The sequence below is a fragment of the Anoplophora glabripennis genome, unplaced genomic scaffold (assembly GCF_000390285.2).
Source record: "Anoplophora glabripennis isolate ALB-LARVAE unplaced genomic scaffold, Agla_2.0 scaffold32, whole genome shotgun sequence".
NCBI lineage: Eukaryota > Metazoa > Arthropoda > Insecta > Coleoptera > Cerambycidae > Anoplophora > Anoplophora glabripennis.
This window is the reverse complement of record NW_019416220.1, coordinates 2,018,799-2,037,548: the sequence shown is the minus strand read 5'-3', so window position 1 is coordinate 2,037,548 and position 18,750 is coordinate 2,018,799. Positions and strand designations below refer to the sequence as shown.

General features: G+C 32.7%; 2 protein-coding genes across 2 annotated transcripts; one reads left to right on the top strand and one right to left on the bottom strand.

Annotated features, from left to right (window-relative positions):
• The first annotated feature begins 3,291 nt into the window (after nucleotides 1-3,291).
• On the top strand, nucleotides 3,292-11,184 carry LOC108906239 (kinesin-like protein Klp61F). The gene is made up of 10 exons (XM_018709452.1): nucleotides 3,292-3,409; nucleotides 3,495-3,771; nucleotides 3,827-3,978; nucleotides 4,219-4,976; nucleotides 5,040-5,683; nucleotides 8,802-9,095; nucleotides 9,169-9,303; nucleotides 9,383-9,721; nucleotides 9,801-9,860; nucleotides 10,757-11,184. The coding sequence occupies exons 1-10, from the start codon at nucleotides 3,327-3,329 to the stop codon at nucleotides 10,811-10,813; spliced, it is 2,799 nt and encodes a 932-aa protein (XP_018564968.1). The 5' UTR covers nucleotides 3,292-3,326; the 3' UTR covers nucleotides 10,814-11,184.
• A 346-nt stretch (nucleotides 11,185-11,530) lies between these two features.
• On the bottom strand, nucleotides 11,531-17,726 carry LOC108906288 (pair-rule protein odd-paired). Its single transcript, XM_018709512.2, has 3 exons — nucleotides 17,352-17,726; nucleotides 16,603-16,879; nucleotides 11,531-14,728 (listed from the first exon to the last, which is right to left on the bottom strand). Exons 1-3 carry the CDS (start codon nucleotides 17,662-17,664, stop codon nucleotides 14,176-14,178), a joined length of 1,143 nt encoding a protein of 380 aa, XP_018565028.1. The 5' UTR covers nucleotides 17,665-17,726; the 3' UTR covers nucleotides 11,531-14,175.
• Nucleotides 17,727-18,750: the final 1,024 nt, after the last annotated feature.

Below are 18,750 nucleotides of genomic sequence, written 5' to 3'. Positions count from 1 at the left end.
TTATTAGTTAATTGTAAGATATACTTTGTCGAGTAAAATGATCTTTATGACCTATTTAATGAGTGTCTAGAACGTGGGCTCATGAGGGAGACATTGAAGAAGATGTTCGAGCCCCATGCTGAGCGCCATGTCGAGTGAAACGGTCATTTAGGATTGTTTGGGGGGAATCATAAGGACGGTTGTGCAAAGTACCAGAATTGCTTGGGTGGAATGAGCCGGCCATATCTGCTACAATATGGTCGGCTAAGGGGTTTTCGCGTGGTATGGAACCCGAACGAGATGTGTATTGCTCCCGCTGAGCGCCATTTTATAAAAATGCTGTTTGCTCTGGGTCGTCCATACCGACAGTTCCACGAGGGGGACCGTGGTCAGGCGCATGGGATTCCCCGGACCTTACCAGATGGTATCTAAGTTGAACCTCGTCACGTGTATTAATGGGTGGACCATAAGGAGCTACTCGTCTCCATGGGATACTCGAGGTGGTATCGGTAACTCGTGTAGCCACGGATCTCAGCATGTACGGCGCTGTGGCGTCGCCATGCCACGAACTTCCACAAGCTACCACCTTCGGCTCCTCGGACTCTCCACGAAGCATCGAGATAGTGTTTGGGGGTGACATGGTCTCGTCCAGCTCAGTCTTGATATCTTAACAAGAACTAATTTATTTTCTGTATCTTCGAGGGCACCAATCCCCACTCGTCGCGTCGGAGGGATACACCAATTGGAAAGGTGAGTGAAAAAATTGATGTCCGTTTCCAAATATCGTCCTGGAAGCGCGCCGGGGTTCGTCTGCAGGTTGCGAGGGTCGCTGCAGTAGATACTGAGCGCAGGGATGGCAGACCCAGGCGAGATCGGCTGCGATGCGGGTGACATTGGAAACATCGGTGAAATTGGTCTTGGACTTCGGCGGCGCTATCGCCGGAGAGATCAGTATTATTTCATAGGGCGACGTCTGCACTGGGATGCAGAGTCGCGGACTTGGGTCTTGGACGGCATCGAGCCCGATGGTAGAAAATGTACCACGGTGGAATTACCCATCACTTAGCACGGCAACGTTTCAGATTGGATTGGAAAGGTAGGTGAATTTGACTGTTTCGCCTCCTTTCCAACCTGATGGCCGTCTGGGTGTATACTGAGGGTTCGAAAATCCTGAAGATCGCTCGAAGGTTGGAATACGACAACTTGCTTTAATAATTTGGCCCTAAATCTTGACACTTTCGTCTTAGAGCATATACTACTCGATGCAGCGTCCCAGTGGCCGAGAGTGTAGCGGAGGTGTAGAGAGAGAGAGAGAGATATCGGAGTGTATTTGCTATCTCTCTCTAGCAACATGCAATCGCGTGCTGCTAGAGAGAGATAGCAATTTCTCTCCTATACCTCTCTCTCTGTTAACCTCCGCTACACTCTCGACCACTGAGACGCTGCCTCCAGTAGTATATACCCTAAGCAATAAAATACCTATGAATTTTCAACAGATTTTTTTGTAGTGGCTTAGTTTAGTTGATGGTAAAAGTCAAATGAAAATAAAAAGATTTATATTTCTATTAAGCATTTAATCAATGGATGCTTTTCGTCGGATGGTAACCGGTATAAAATATTTGATATTTTCAATATGCAGGGTCGGAAAATCCCCATGGTTCATCCGCCGTTACGTGAGAGCAATAAAGTAAGTGATAGGAATCCGTGCGATGGAGAAAGATGGCTAATAGTCTAATAGTCACCGCCCATTTCGCCCTTCCACAAATAAGAAGTGGACCTTATTTGTGGAAGGGCGAAATGGGCGATGACTATTAGACGCCTTCATTATAGCCATCTTTCTCTATCGCACGGATTTCTATGACTTTATCGCTCTCACGTAACGGCCGATGAACCATGGGGACTTTCCGACCCTGTACATACATATTTGATAGTATCCTAAAAGTATGCAAGAAGCATAACATTTCTTCTTCTTCTTCTGAATTAAAAGCTGAATTACTGTACAAAGAACAGAATATCTGTAACTGAATGCTATTGGCTATTACCTCTATAATTACTAGACTGGAAGTTATTAAAAAATAACTTGTCATACGTTAATCAGTTTGTTTTTTAGAAAAATCATCAGTAAAAAACAGACTATCGCAATAACTATTATTAACTTAAATTAGGTAGTTAATTAATTAATCACTTGAGATTTCTGATTATCACTTAAATAATACATATATTCTTTCGTATATTTACTAAATTACTATTTATTCCACATTTTTAACTTGACATTATTTTGTTTGTCTGGCTTTAGACTAATATGGCTACTAAAAAAATTTAGATTTTCCCTTCGGGCATATACCTACTAGAGGCACTGAGGCAGGCCTTCAATGCTAAATGAGCGAATAGACGTGCGAGAGAGAAAGCAAATAAAACTAAAAGCTATCTCTCTCACTCCGTAATGTGTGTGCAGGAGGGGAATCGCGGGGTCTCATTCTCAACCAATAAAATTTACGGAGTGAGAGAGATAGCTTGTACTTTTAATTGCTTTCTCTCCCGCACGTCTGTTCGCTCATTTAGCATTGAAGGCTGCCTCTAGTAAAGTTTTGTAGAAACTTGAAACCGAGCATCANAAATAAAATTGGTTATTTGCTTACTTCACTCGTATTTATGAAGCTACATTCATTTGGGTCATATGGAACACTAGCGCCACCCCAACTTCTGCCATTTCTTGGACAAATTTTGTCAATTTTTCCGTATGAGTTCGTGCTCCTTATCTAGTCTCCATGCCTTCAATGCTAAATGAGCGAATAGACGTGCGAGAGAGAAAGCAAATAAAACTAAAAGTTATCTCTCTCACTCCGTAATGTGTGTGCTGGAGGGGTATCGCGGGGTCTCATTCTCAACCAATAAAATTTACGGAGTGAGAGAGATAGCTTATACTTTTAATTGCTTTCTCTCCCGCACGTCTGTTCGCTCATTTAGCATTGAAGGCTGCCTCTAGTAAAGTTTTGTAGAAACTTGAAACCGAGCATCATAATACAAAATACAACATAAAATACAGTAACGGGAATGTGAAATACATATCACGTTTTTGATATCGAAAAAATGTAATTTTTTTATTAATCGTACAACAGCGCCATCTATTAGTGAGATCTTTCGTCAACACATACGATCAGTATCACAGACCACAGATCACAGGTGGTGTATGTACAATTGGCAACGCTGATCTAGTCTGATACTAGTAATTTTGTTTTTATTACGTTGCAATTCTAATTATTTAAAAGTTTCAGTTGACGCCGCATTTAAGTTTTGAGCCAACGATTTTTGTTGTGTTTAATGTGATATTTTTGTGCAAATAAAAAATGGCACAATTGCTAGTTATACCTCCCAGAAAGAAAGCTACTGTAGCCGAAAAACAGAATATAAAAGTAGTGGTTCGAGTTAGGTTTGTATTTAGGCTGTGATTTCTTTAACCTAATTGGATAGAATACAATGTAAATACTAATTTATAACAATTGTGTCTGTTTCAGGCCCTTGAGTAAACAAGAAATAGATGCTAATGTGAAAGCGATAATTAAATACTTGTCTCAAAAGGATATCTTGGCTAAAGATAAAAGATTTCAGTTTGATCGAGTGTTTAAACCCGATTCAAACCAAATTGAAGTATACCAACATGTTGTTGCACCTATGATTCCAGACGTTGTATCTGGTTATAATTGTACTGTTTTTGCTTATGGCCAAACCGGCTCTGGGAAAACTTATACTATGACTGGCAATAAGAGTGAAAGTCTCAGTAACTGGAAAGAAGTAAGATCAAAGCTAAGATAAATATAATTTTTATTGTCTGTATGTCTTTTTTAAGGACATTGATTCGGGAATTATTCCAAGAGCTGCTACACATATTTTTGATGTTTTACCCTCCAATAGACCTGAGAAATCGGTAAAGGTTTCATATTTGGAATTGTATAATGAAGAAATTCGTGACTTACTCTGTGATGATGATACCCCTCTTAAGTAAGAGCAAACATATTTATAAATACTTCACTAAATGTGTAGAAAATTGGATGTATACGTTGTTCATATAACTGTAGTTCTAATTTAAGCCTAGATAGTTTTCAATACATCTTTTGAAGTTCTTTTCAAATTAAAATATTTATGCAGTATTAACGTTGTCATTTACATCTTTTTGTGGATACGTGTTATCAACTTCCTTTAACTTTTTATTTTACTAGGTATGTGCTTTTTTTTTTCTAGCATATACAATGATATGAAGGGCTCAATTTTTATCCAAGGTCTAACAGAGGTTAACATTAGCGATAGCGAAGGAATTTGTAAACAGTTACTAAAAGGTAACATAAAAAGACAAACTGCGCCAACCCTTATGAACCATCAGAGTTCTCGATCTCACACTGTATTTACTATAACAGTATTCACGAAAGAAAGCACGTCTTCTAATGAAGAGATTTTGAAAACCGGAAAAATTAATTTTGTTGACTTAGCCGGGAGTGAGAACATCGCTCGATCTGGTTGCAAAGATATGAGAGCTGTAGAACTAGCCAATATAAATAGGTCATTATTAACTCTTGGAAGAGTTATTCACGCTCTTGCCGATAAATCTAAAAAACATGTTCCATACAGAGATTCAAAGTTAACTAGAATTTTGCAGGATAGTTTAGGTGGTCATACCAAAACCTGTATTGTTGCAACTATTTCCCCTGCTTCAAATTCAGTTGATGAAACATTAAGTACGTTAGAATATGCTTGTCGTGCTAGAGATATAAAGAATTCACCGACAGTTAATGAAAAGCTTAGTCAGAACCAAATCATTGACAGTCTTTTTAATACGATAAAGCGTTTAGAATTAGATCTTGAAGCATGTCGTAATGAAGTAGGCTTTTATATAAGTAAAGATAATTATAGTACTATAGTGGAAGAACTGGAGGCTTTAAGGGGTGACAAACTTTCATTTGGAGATGTTTTAAAGGAAAAAAATAAGCATATTGAAGAATTGGGTAAGTAAATTTCATAAAAATATACTTTATATTTAATACATATCCTAATCTGTTTTTTTTTAGAGAGCCAAATAAAAGCCAAAAATGAAGAATATGATAGCACTGTTGAGCTGTGTGAAAAATCTAGAGAAATATTAGATAAGTTAGAACAAGACATTAAACAAAAAAAAATCAGCCTCAAGAGAGAGCGCTTCGTTTCACGAACATATGAACAGGAAGCTAGTCAATTGCAAAAGGAGGCTCAGGATTTACTTAAAACATCTGAAATGCTTTCAGAACAAACTAACATATTACAACGCAAGCTAGAAACTCAGTATCATATAAATAAAGCAAATGAAACTAACGCACGTGCAGCTGTTGCCAAAGTATTGGATATGCTAAACGAATTAACTGAGGAGAGAAACTATATAACTAGTATGGATGATAAGATGTGCAGGTTATGTCAAGAAGACATCGTCGAGTTCAAAGTTGCACTTCAAACCCCTTTAGTTACCTTAAAAAATATTTTTGAAAATTTTGATAGAAGTTTGATTCAGGACTTGCCAATAAAGGAAAGTGTTCTTCGAATATTGAAAGATTTTTTATTTGTTACTAGGAAACAAATTTCAGAAATGAAATTAAAATTTAATGTTTTTTCTGATGGTCATCGTAAATTCTCAAATGATGTATTACAGTTCCCTACAGCTATTAATCAAGTTTTTGAAAGGGTAAGTTTTTTATTTAGAAGACATTTAAATATTTTAATTTTCAACAGTCACTTTCCAAACTGATGTAGTATTAAAATTCTAACAGCGCCGGACTGGGAGAAAAAAGTGGTCCGGGAATTTTTCAAACTATACTCCGCGGTCGAAATTATAGAGAGTGACTCAGACATAATATAAAAACACTATTACCATAACGCGTATAAAATATAAAATGATTTTTATAACGATTCAATATTATTTATCTTTGTGCCGCTCGCTACGCACATCGATAGAATCTATAATCGTCTATAGACTGAGTTACACTGAACGTCGATCTATATTCTATCTCTGTCTTTTGCACTTGGTAGGGAATAGGGAAATGCTTTTTTAGTGGTTGTAAACGGACTTGATTTACCCGTCCTGAGAAACGTCATCGCATAAGCGTAGACGAGGGGTCTAATTCCATGGCTATAATAAATTTATAAAATAATAAAACACAACTGGGACGTTCTAAAATACTTTAATAATTAAAATGGATCAAAGTGCCGGTTATAGCAAACCGTAAAAAATATTAGATGTTGTTTTATTATCTTTTTTCAATATTTTCTATATCTTGTTGCCTTTTACGCAGACACGCCAATGGATTTTCGTTCCCGGCACCCTTCATCCCCCTTAGTAGTCCAAAAGCTAGCGATGAGTCACTCTCTATAATTTCAACCGTGGAGTATAGCGGCCCTAAAAAAATTCTAAACTGACTTGGCTTGCATAATAGTAAAAAGTAAACGGGTTTTTCTAGTGTACAGTTTTGAAATAGTCATTTATGTCGAGTTTTCCAAAGTTGAGAAGATTGAAAATTTTTAAATGTATTATTTATTTTATCAATCAATTAGTTTATGATTTCTTTTATTTTTTTTCAGTGGATAATTTTACCTTGCATTCGACTACTTTTAAGCGCTTTACTCGGTAACTTTTTACTAGACTTTTCTAAATCCATCAAGCTTGAACCATAGAATACGATTTTGTATTCTAATTAAATAAGACATGAAAATATGAGAGCTGTAATCTAAGAACTTAATTCTAGAATAAACCACAATTATTTGTACGAATATAAAACCAAGGAAAGCATATTGTTAAATCATAGGTATTAACCATATAGTATACAAAAGAATTACATACATGTGAAACTTAATTTTAATAATTTCAGCAATTTCGTTTAAAATGCATCTGACAAATCTGAAAATAATATTATAGTAAAAGCTTATTTCTAAAACTTGGATGTTTTGAAGTTAGTAAGTCAATTACTGCGTCAATCGTGATCTTGCTTAAAATATCTTTTTCAGAGTTCATAAGTATAAAGGCTTCTAATTTTTCTTGTCCGATGGAATTACGCAACTGATTTTTGATAAATTTTAAAATACTAAACGATCGCTCCCAAGCCATCTGCGTAAAAGAAAGATTTAGGAGATATTCGTATGCTAAACTAAGCGTTGGATAAATGCCCGTCAGAAGATTATACTTGTTTAAAATTCTATAGCAGCACACAGCACAGTTTTTGCAAGATTTTTTTGTTTTTCTTTACTTTGATTGCCTTTTAACATTCGAAGGTATTAAATCATTCACTGATATAAATTATGCAAAATGCAAAGTTTTCAAAAAATGTTGTCCTTTTTAACTAAATTTTGTATTAAAACTAAAAATTATGACTTTTTATGGAAAAGAAAAAATCCATAGAACAATTTGTCCTGTTACCTTTAATTATATGTTTTGCAAAAACAAAACACAAGTTTAAAAAATGGTGCTAATTCGAAGTAAATCGTTTTTTATGGTGACAGCTACAATTTTTTGCTCCAAATCTGCTACAGTTTTTTTATGGCGAGGTATGGATTGTGCACATAAGAATTGTGCACGTTATACACGGGGTGGCACGCTCTCTATGTATTATGTGCGCACTGTGCACAATATAATATGTGCACAATCCATACCTCGTCTTTATTATTAAATAAACTGAAATTTGTATTTATCCAGCGGATACAAGTCACGCTCCCAAAGAGGATTTTACTATAAGTATGGACTGTGGACTAATGTAATTTTTATGATTAAATTTCTTTATTTTCTGCAATTGTTCTATTAAATTGTTCATTGAAACGTGATAGGAAAAAACAAAAAGAAAAATATTCAATTTTTATTTTATTTGAAAGTTTTTTTTTAATTAAATTAAAAATTTTATTTTATCTTTCAAATTTCTTTCAACTTTCAAATTTTTAAAATTTGATTTAGTTTGGATTTAACTTTTTAATGTCATTTATACTATTAGAATTATTATCAATATTATAAAAGTAAAAAATATCAATATTGTTATGCTTTATACACTTTATTCTTCTCTCGGTTTATAAAACATAATAAAGTCTGTTAATAAGATAAAACTAGAAGTAATACGCCTATCTGCGGTTTTATGACTATTGAACTCGCTTTCCCCAGCCTATATAAGGTTTACTCACCTACCTTTGGTTTTACTATAGTATTGATAGTATAGGTTTTACTATATATTACTTGCTTTTCCCTGCCTATTAAAGTTTAACTCACGCCTGTTTGCGGTTTTGCAAATAATGAACTTCCTTTATCCCAAAAGCATCTGTGGTTTAACTTGCATGTCTCTTAAATAAATTGCCCCAAAAAAAAACATAAAGTTTAAAAAGCGACTAAATTTTTGAAATATATAAATAAATAAAAATATATAAATATATATATATAAATATATCTAAGCCAAGCGGCTCTTTCGGGCCGCGGCCCATCGAGAGTTTTCCCTTTATTCCATATGTATTTTTAGGTAACTGAAAGACTGTGTTTTTATATGTAGAAATACAGTAATTCGTGTATAAACTAGGGCTTAAATTTTTTATATCATATTTCTTTCACATTGATATTCCTAGAATTCTTTGCAATTCCTTCAAAGTTCCAGGCTTGCCTAGTAAATTTCTCTTGAAATTCATCTCTAAAATTAAGCAAGCAACATATTAAGTTAACATTAAACGAAAACATTTATGTTTTATATGGAGACTGTTGAAATATCACGCTTTTGTTATATTTTTTGTAGCAGTTAAATAAAGTAAAATGTAAACTTGGATTTACACGTTTCTTTCAGTTTCAAGCAGCTGTTTATAATATGGTAACAAAAATTAGTGACTTATTTAATCAAGAAGATACGGAACTTTTTAATATTATTGAGCATTTAGAAGAAGAAATATTAACTCGAAAAAAAGAGGAAGAAATAATGTATGAAAAACGTAGACAAAAAGATAAGTCAATACTAAGTCAAATAAATTCATTAAAAGAAATTATTTCAAAGCGTCAAGGGAATAGAGAGGAGAAACTATTATCTGAACTAATAGTATTAACAAATGAATCCAGGAATGAAGTGGATAAAGTCACTGAAAATGTAATGTACTTTGGTCAATTAGTTATTTTCATGAACTTCTTTTAAGGGAAAATTTATTATTTTTATTTTGCAGTTTGTAGGTGCCTGCACAGAACTAAATACAAACTTACCATCACATGAAAATTTAGATGAGGTATTAGATGAAGTGAAGAAATTTGGTGAAAACGTGACTTCTGAAGCGAGTAAATTGGAAGAATTATACAAAATAGTAAGTATTTCATAAGATTTGTTGATCGTGACTGAAATAAATAAAAACAAATAATATAACTTTTGTTGTTTTCTTTTAGGGTAGTAATAATGCATTGGAGACCCTAAGTAAGACAGTCATATCACATGTGCAGGACGTAACAACATCTATAAATTCTAACTATGAATCATTAAATAGTCGTATTGGCTATATGATCGATGATAAGCGACAAGAAGACAATTCATTTATACGTTTTATTAAAAGCACTAACGAGATACTATCTGAAGAATTTTTAAACAAAGTTGTTTCTATAAAACATGAAGGTGACACGCCGTCTCGTCAACCAGAAATTAAACGGAAGGTGCTTGATTCTCTTGCTCCAAGAGAGGTCCTACTTCAAAAATTCAGTACATGTCCAGAATTAATAACTGAAGAAGAGGTAATTGTATTACGTATTCCATTCAGAATTTGTACAAGTTATTTCTGGTATTTATATGTTATTTTTTTTTTATTTCTAGGACAAGGAAAATTATTCAGCAACGATAAATCTGTCAGAATCTTCCTTTGAAAGTTTCAGAGTATGTAACTGAAACACTTTTTTTAATCAGCATGTATAACCTCTTAAAAATTAGGTTGGTGGTTACCGACCATTAGTATTTTATTTTCAGTTGATGCAGCAGATTTAAGTAATTATTTTGATTAATAAGAAATAAGTATAGAATTACACAAGTTGTGTTTGTTTTAAAGGCATCCAAACCTTATCCTGTTTTTCCTCATCCTTTACAAGTGATTAGAAGATAGCCGTCCTTTTTTGTAGTGTAGATAGTTACAGTCAATTTTATTCATTTAATATTAATTGTTTAATATTTGGGGTACAGACACAACATAAAACTATATTATTGTATAAACAAATATACAATTAATTTTCAGCTTTAACACTGCCAGATCTTTCACTGAATCATCTTGTGATACGAAGAAACAATCGTTCTAAAAGATTTTTATGGTACTTCAAATTTTCTTTCTTTTGTAGAACAATAATAACTAAAAGTATATCTGAAATTAATTTCAAATCGTATTTCATTGTTATTTATTTACATTGTCATTGCAAGGAATTGGAGTAGGAATTTTTTCTTTAATTAGTTTTGCATGAAATATCAATTTTGTGTATTTATCCAGTGGGGTTTTTACAAAAAGTAAATAATGTATTTTATTTACATTTTCCATAGCGAGTGTCGACTTAAAATGTGTTGCACTTATTTATGGCAGTCCGCATGTTGCATGTTGTTTAATGTAATGTGGAACAATTTCCTATCTTTTTTGTTTGTGAAAGTGGCGTATGTTACTTATTAGTACATAATTCTAAAATATATTCTACCAAAAAAAAATTAGAGAAATATGTTTGAAGTAAATTGTTCATATGGGAAACATGACTTATTTTTTAATTTATTATATTTTTTTATCTTTTTTTTTATAGACATCAAGTTCCGACTTTGATATAGGCGATGAGGCAGGTGGAACTAACATAGAATAATTAATACTGTTGCTCATTTTATTATTTTTGAAGCAGGAAATGGCAAGTTTGTTATAAAATTAGTTTAAGTAAGGTACATTCACTTTCCTTGTTTTTAACTCAAACAAAAATACATTTAAAATTGTTTGACACAGTGCAATTTGAAGTAGATAAGTATATAAATTAGTCAAACTATAATAAAAATGTTATATACTTGAATATTTCCTTGCTATTACAAGCTTTTTTTTCATGTGATATCGTCCTGTGTTCTTTTTATATTTATGTTACGGTTTAGTTCTGCTGTATTAAAAAGATAGCCCCCATAAGCAATGTATCACTAAAACTTTATAGAATAGCTGTTTGATATATTTAAATAATCTGATTGTGTTACAGTTGTAGGAATTTAATTCTTGTTCTAATATATTTTGTAATCAGATAAAATTTGGTTTTATTTTTTACGAGCAGATGCACTAAAAGAAGGTAATTTTCTGTGTGCTAGAAAAATCCTCTTTCAGTTTGCTTTAGAAACCATTTTTGGAATAATAAGATATAATGAGGGTTAAAAGAAGTTTATTGAACTGATGCTGCATGGAAAAATTCTATTACTATCCAATGGTGGTCCATTATAAATCTAAAAAGTTACAGTATCCAACTACCATGCTTAACAATTAAAAAAAGAATAAATAACTTAAATTAATCACATAATATAAAATATAAAGCATACATAATCATAGGAAACAAACTTTTTTAACAAACAGTTCCTTTCAATAACAAAATAACACCAAAAAATAAAAATAAATAATTATCACAATAATTAATAGACCTGTATTCACCTTTTAACTGCAGGTGCTCATATAGAAAATACTTATTTTGGAAAAAAAAACAAGAAAAAAAAGGGTTTTAGGCTAAGTTGCACATGCCTTTGTTAGAATTAATACTTCAATTGTAGAAGAAATGGAATTTTAGACGTAAATAAACTAACGGTATAATAAAAAAAACTACTATTTTAAGTTGGTATAGTGTGGCACCTATTTTATTTATAGTGATTTATAAGCAATCATATAAATTGTCAGCAAAAAATATATCGACTATTTCATAAATACTCTGTATTTAAGTAAATATCTGATGTATTCCTGAAGTGATTCTTCGAATAGAATTTGATAAAGAGTAAAAGAAAAGAAAACACATTTAATGGAAATCGGCAACCCGTCAAATTGTCTGAAAATGAAATATGTTGTAGTCTGGGATAAAATTGTCAAGGATCCAAGACCCAAAAATGAATACTTATCGAGGTAAACAACATTAAAAGTGAATAAGTCCCACCACGCTTATTCATAGTCGTTTTTACAGAAAGCCGTATGACTCTTCTCTCAAAGAAACGAAGAGTTTACATGTGGCACCTTCCTCTCGAAACAAAGGGAAGATTTTTGAAGGAATAAAAAAAGCAAACGTAAAGAAAAGAAAGCGGGCGCAAAGTTGAAAAGCAGGCATAAAATAAGAAAAACGGATGTAAAGTAACAAATTTGTCAAGAAGAAAAATCAGAGACAATGAAAGAAAAAGGCAAGCGCAAAGGAAAAAAGTAGACGTAACAAAAAAGTGGACATAAAGTATGTGTATTCTGTTTATTAACTGATAAAAATGTTTCGAGACATAAGCCAATACGATTCATAAATTCAATATTAAAACACTGATTCTAATAACATACTAAATAAATATGTACCTATCACAACGTGCATCTATTAAACTTAATGATAGCCAATACTTATATTTCACGATATATGTAGGTAGTAAGTTATCAGTTTTTGGTATAAAAACATATTTTTTTCAGTTTTAGCTTTCTGTAAACCTTATGTAGTAAAATGCATGCAAACGTGCTACCTTAAGGACTCTATGTCTCAAAACTAACAATTATAATGTACATTTTTAAACAGCACCTACAAAATGGTAACCAACGTGCGGAATTAACAAAACTATTATAAACAGTTGGCAGGATCTCATAAAAATTGGTTATAACTGATCTCTCAGGTCACACGAAGTTTAAGTTTTTATTTATTTGTTTTGGAAATTCAAACAAAAATTGAATACGTAACTTTGATTATATTAACATATAGTAATGTCTTAAATGACATAGGTCGTCTAAGGCTGCCGCTGCTAGATTAATGTTAATCGTTAATGATAAGATAATAATTATGCTAACTTACATCAGCTCTAAAACTTGTTTTCCAAAACTCGAAAGACTGCAAATAAAGGACTTTATGATCAGCGATCTCATCTTGTTTCTCTCAGAGAGAAAGAGATTGAGAGAGAAGAGTCATACGGCTTTCCGTAAAAAAGACTATGTATAAGCGCGATGGGACTTGCTCACTTTCAATGTCGGTTACCTCGATAAGTATTCATTTTTGGGTGTTGGGCATCTCAAACTGCAACGTATTTCATTTTCAGATAATTTGACGGGTTGTCGATTTCCATTAACTGTGCGAGTGGTTCTTTCATCATCGTAATTTTCATTTTTCATTTACAGTCACTGATCTTTATCATATATGAATAGAGTGTAGTAGAGGTCTATGTGACAAATATTACATCTATTAGGAAACCCAAGTAGATTCTGCACATTTAGTTGCTGTTTGGTGACGATGATTGACGGTGACAGTTTTGCGTCAGGCATTCACTTTTCGTATATAACTGTAATATATACTCTACATAGTTTGTACACATAATTAAATGTGCAGAATCAAATGCTGCCTGTGCACGAGCAATTTGGCTAAAACTTTTAAAGCTGTAGTAGTAATCCATATTCTAATAGAGGTCAGTGTTCGTAATAAAGACTATTTTACAAAATAAAAGAAAGGATGATAGTAAATTTGTTGCATACTAGTGTACAAGTATTTCAAGAAAAATTAAATATATCTCTATCGTTAATCAAAATGTAAATGAGTATTTTTCGCACTAGATTAATTATTAAACTAGTTAATCATTAAAATATGTGAAGATTAAGTTGGTATTACATACCAACATTAAAATACACAAGCTTTTCATATAAAACGAATATTTTAACAAATTTGGTTAATACACACGTTAGTAGCAGCCTTAATATGCATCTACTGGTAATATCTCATACATCGTGTTATCAAATTAAATAAAAGGCCAGGAGAAAGTAATTTTATTATATAAAATATTATCTTGACTGACTGCGCTACCCATGTGTTATAAAGAAAGTTTAGAATTCCACATATTGGTATATTAGTTTTATTATGAATCTGCCACAACTATGATTTTGTGGTAAACTGTCATTGTATTAAAAATATATATGCCATATGCACTGCAACTTTCCTATATGAAATTTTTCTATATAAACCAACCTACCAACACGTATAAGTAACTACTAAATCCTGTAATTAAAGTTACAAGTTGAACCATTTTTTAACTCAACAAGAGCCATAGCTCCTTGAATCTCATCACTAGAAATTTCTTTGCTCTTACCACCTTGAACACAAACAAGAACAGAAGGACGTTTTTGATTTTCATTGATAATCTTAGGTACAAACGCAGTATTTTTCTCTGAATCATTCACTTCACCGAATACATCTTCGCCCCAGTTTATGGGGCAGGCAAGATCATTGGTTGCATCCCAAAGACTTTGATCCTGCACGGCTTCACGCAACCAACGTTTTTTAGGCAATTCTGAAGGTAAACTTTTCGGCGACGTTTCACTCTGCATTTCAGATTCGGAACTACCCGAGTTACTACAAATAGAAGTTTCGAGATCCTCCAATTCAGATTTTGGAGAATTTTCTATATCATCTGTTAAACTAGTTTGCGAACAGCTGGAAAAATAAGCAGAACTCCCACTACTAAATACCGACTCTTCTCGTTTAAACATGGACTTCTTAGGAGTTGTATCGAGATTTTCATTGGAACTAGATGGTTTGTTTCGTCTACCAAAAAAATGAAACAGAATAAGAAACATGACAAACTCCAAAAATATATATGTAACTGTATTGTTTACGTGAAATTTAACGATGATGTTAATTTTCTATCACAGTTAAGCCATACTAAATCTACTTTTTAGACTGATTTTAATCAAACCAAAGACTGTGTTTTAATCAATGTTGACTGAATTGAAATAGAACTTGCAGACTAGTACTCAAAGTAAGGAATTTAGAACAAAACTTGTGGTCAACTTCATCGTCTTTAACATCACAGTAATAAAGAAAACTGGATTGCTGTAAAATGGTTCTATGTAAACCATCTAACTGTACATTCTAGACCAGTGGTTCCCAAACTTTTTAAATAAAATAAACAGAATAGTTGCACAATGAACGCCTTCTAAATAAACATTGCCTTGCTTGAGCGTGAACGTCAATCTCGTACATACCATACAACGTATAGTATATGCAAGTGATGCAGATTGAAATCAGTCTGTATTCTGCTTCTCTTCGTAGTGTTGTTTACTGCAGTTGTTATCGCAATGTGGCGGCCAACTCGGGATTAAACTACGGCATGGGAGAACGAGTGACGCAGAAATTGAAACAGCATCGACCATCACCTGCCTAACCTGCCTTTAACAGTTTATACAATACGCGTCGCCCAGTGCACGATTATAACGGTTCCTAGTTAATATTTGTTTGGTATAATAGGTTTAGAAATGTTTTCTATATATGATCCAGTATGTATTTTATTGGAAATGCCATTTCCCAGATGGAAAATTGAGGATTAAAAAGATTTTTTAAATTGCTAGAGACCCATGCCTTATTCTCTTGATACGGAAAAAAGGGGAAGGTCAAAAGACAACGTGTACGTTCGAAAGTTTCGGAATGAATGGTATTCGGAGTATAAGTGGTTGTGTGAAAGTGTTCATTTAAAAAAACTTTTTTGTATGCCGTGTTTAATTGTGGGTGTAAAGTTGGGCGCGTGAAATAAAAAGGGATTTAACAATTTATGTGACGCGAGGTTGTCGTAACTACAAAGGTTCTTTGGAACATACATGTACGGTGTGAGTTAATATTCGCAGAAGTCCACAAACCGAACTAATATTTCTATTTTTTATAAAATCTAAATGAAAATCCTTCCCACGAACGAAGGTTTTTGGGTAATATGGCAAATGCAACTAAAAATTTCTAGATTCATTTAAAGGGGTTTGACCTTGAAAATTTGAAAATTTTTGCCAGCGCCAGCGGCGCTTTTTTTTCCTTTTTAGTCAATCAATGTATATGTTTCACCTATTCTCAATGTCACGAGCCGCCACTGGGCACATTTACTGCTATTAATGGCATTACTTTCAGTGTACAACTTGAATATACTTATTATTATATTTACAATTACTTCACCAGCACCATTCGAATAGTTTTACCGTTTTTACTTCATTTTCTTCTCTTAATATATCATTCCCTATATTACAGTAATACAATACCTATGAATATTATTTCTCGTAACAGTTCGCCAATGTACATGTGTTGCTTTATCAACTATATAAGTACCATCAAAGTGAAGGGAGAATGAATGCCGTTCATAAGCGAGTTAATATCTATAAAACATTAATGCACTTCATTTAAATAAAATCAGAACTAACATTCCACAAGCCAGTCTTTTTTGAAAATGGGACAGTATTTCTGGTGTTTTTTTTAAAGAAAAAATACAATTTTTTTATTCGGTTGATAAAATTTTTCGACCCGATGTGATCTCTTTTTTTCTTCTTTGGGAACCACTGCTGCTCTAGACACCAAAGTCTACTCTTATCAAAGATTAAATAGCTTTTTGACCAATTACGTTGATATATAAATAAGGCAATTAATATAAAAATTGTACATACCTATCCCAGTTTTGAAGCCATTCCCTCACTTCTGCATTATGAGTTTCATCATATTTCTTATTAAGATTAGGCTCTGGTTTTACTGAGCAACGTTTTAAAGTATAATCGGGATGATCTGGGCAGTGACGATTAGCATGGGTAAAACTACGTGAACAATTTGGTGCAGCACAAATAAAGGGCTTTTCTCCAGTGTGGAGTCTTTGATGTGTCTTTAATTGGCCTGACTGAGCAAATTTTCTTGTACAACGGGGGTAGTCACAGACATATGGTTTTTCTCCTACGGAAAAAACAATATCAGTATCAATGTAGTTTGAAATATATTTTTTAAATAAAAAATATAACTAAAAAAGCAAAATGCAGTGAGGTTAGTTTTAATATCATACCTAATGTGAGGTAAAATTACACTAAAACATGTATTTAGAGAACTTTTTTGAATTTTAAACATAATTCATCTAGATATTTGTATTTTTAATCATATTATTAATTAACTACACATATTTCATTCATATAATTACTCATTTCCATGCAAATAATATTCCTTTATTAATATTAATCCAAATTGTTGGATGTTAAAATTATAAAAATTTGTTTTAATTCTATAAAATGCATTATAGTTATATAAAATAACATTAAATTAAAAGTAACTTCGATAATTGTATCTTCTGACGAAGTCGACGTCTTTAAATAACATCAGAGATAGCAAGGCATTTAAATAACGGCAGTATTTAAAGTTCAACATGTCCCCTCACCTGTGTGAGTTCTTAAATGAGCTTGTAGAGACTTTTCCCTAGGAAAGACCCGTCCACAATAGGTACATTTAATGGAACTGGGGGATGTAGAACCTTCCAAAATTAATGTATTTAATAAATCTGCACTGGGTCGACCTCTTCGTGTTTCACTAGGAGACAATACATTTTTCTCGCCCAAGCTTGGGCTTCCGTTAACCGGTCCTTTGTCTCCTATATTAAGGGTTTTCGTTTTCAAAATTCGATTATTAGGTGACACATCAACATCACTACCATCCGCTGTGTCTATTTTGTTACGCTTAGGCGTGTGGTACATAATTTTAACTTAATTTAATCACTGTTTTGCCAAATTTTAATCGTACAACGCCAATCAAAACAAATGCACTAACTATTGAAGATGGTGCTGCAAATTGGAGGGAAAAGTGAGGGAAACTTTGAAATAACTTACTTTATTACCGTCGTGTACTTCTCAAAGTAAAAGTAGAAGGTAAATCCCCTGCCGAAAGATGGCGCACAAAACGTAATTTATTATTTTGAATTCTAAATTTTCCATAGTTTACGCCCTTGATACATGGGCGTCCGCAGAAAATTTGCCACCTTGTGCTATAAATGGTAATGGTACAGGTTAATACGGAACATAATTAAATAAATATCTACTTCGTGTGATACAACTGATTACATACAAAAAATAAAGAAAGGGCTTCCGAGGCTCCAAAGGTAGTGTTTATTTTTATTATTGCATCCAATACAGTACCCAACTGGCCAATTTTTCTATATAAGAGTATAACCCGCTACAGGCATAACATCGGGGTATTTCTCTGAAAATGTTGTTTTTAATTTTTTTCCCGTCGTAGAATGAAGAGTATGAGTTCTGCTAAATAAGTCTTTATTCCAATACAACACTATACATTTTCTAAATTTTTAAGTTAAATTTTTTCTCCGAGTCGTAACAAATTCTGTAGATAAATTTTAAATCAAATGTCTTCTTTAAATCCGAAGAGATATATGCAATAATTCATTTATATACTTTATTACATATTCATATAAAAGAAAATGGAAACTGAAAAACTTTGTTTTTGGAAAATAAAATAGTGTCTAAATTTATTTTCAATATTTACAAAACTGTATAAATATTTACAACCTATTACTATACTCATCTAATCTCCTATTTGTTTCTCGTTTTAAAAAAATATATTAGGGGAGAATAAAGGTAAATGCAGGCATTTTCAAAATTAAAAATGTGCAGTGCGAATGTGAGAGTAGGCAAACACCCCAACTTGCCATTCAGATGTCCAGTCTTTAGTTTTTTCTTTGTATATTAAATTATAAATGGATAAACTGTACTACAGAGAATATTTTTCTATGATTTCATCAGGGAATTCTTCATGCAAATAGAAAAGAA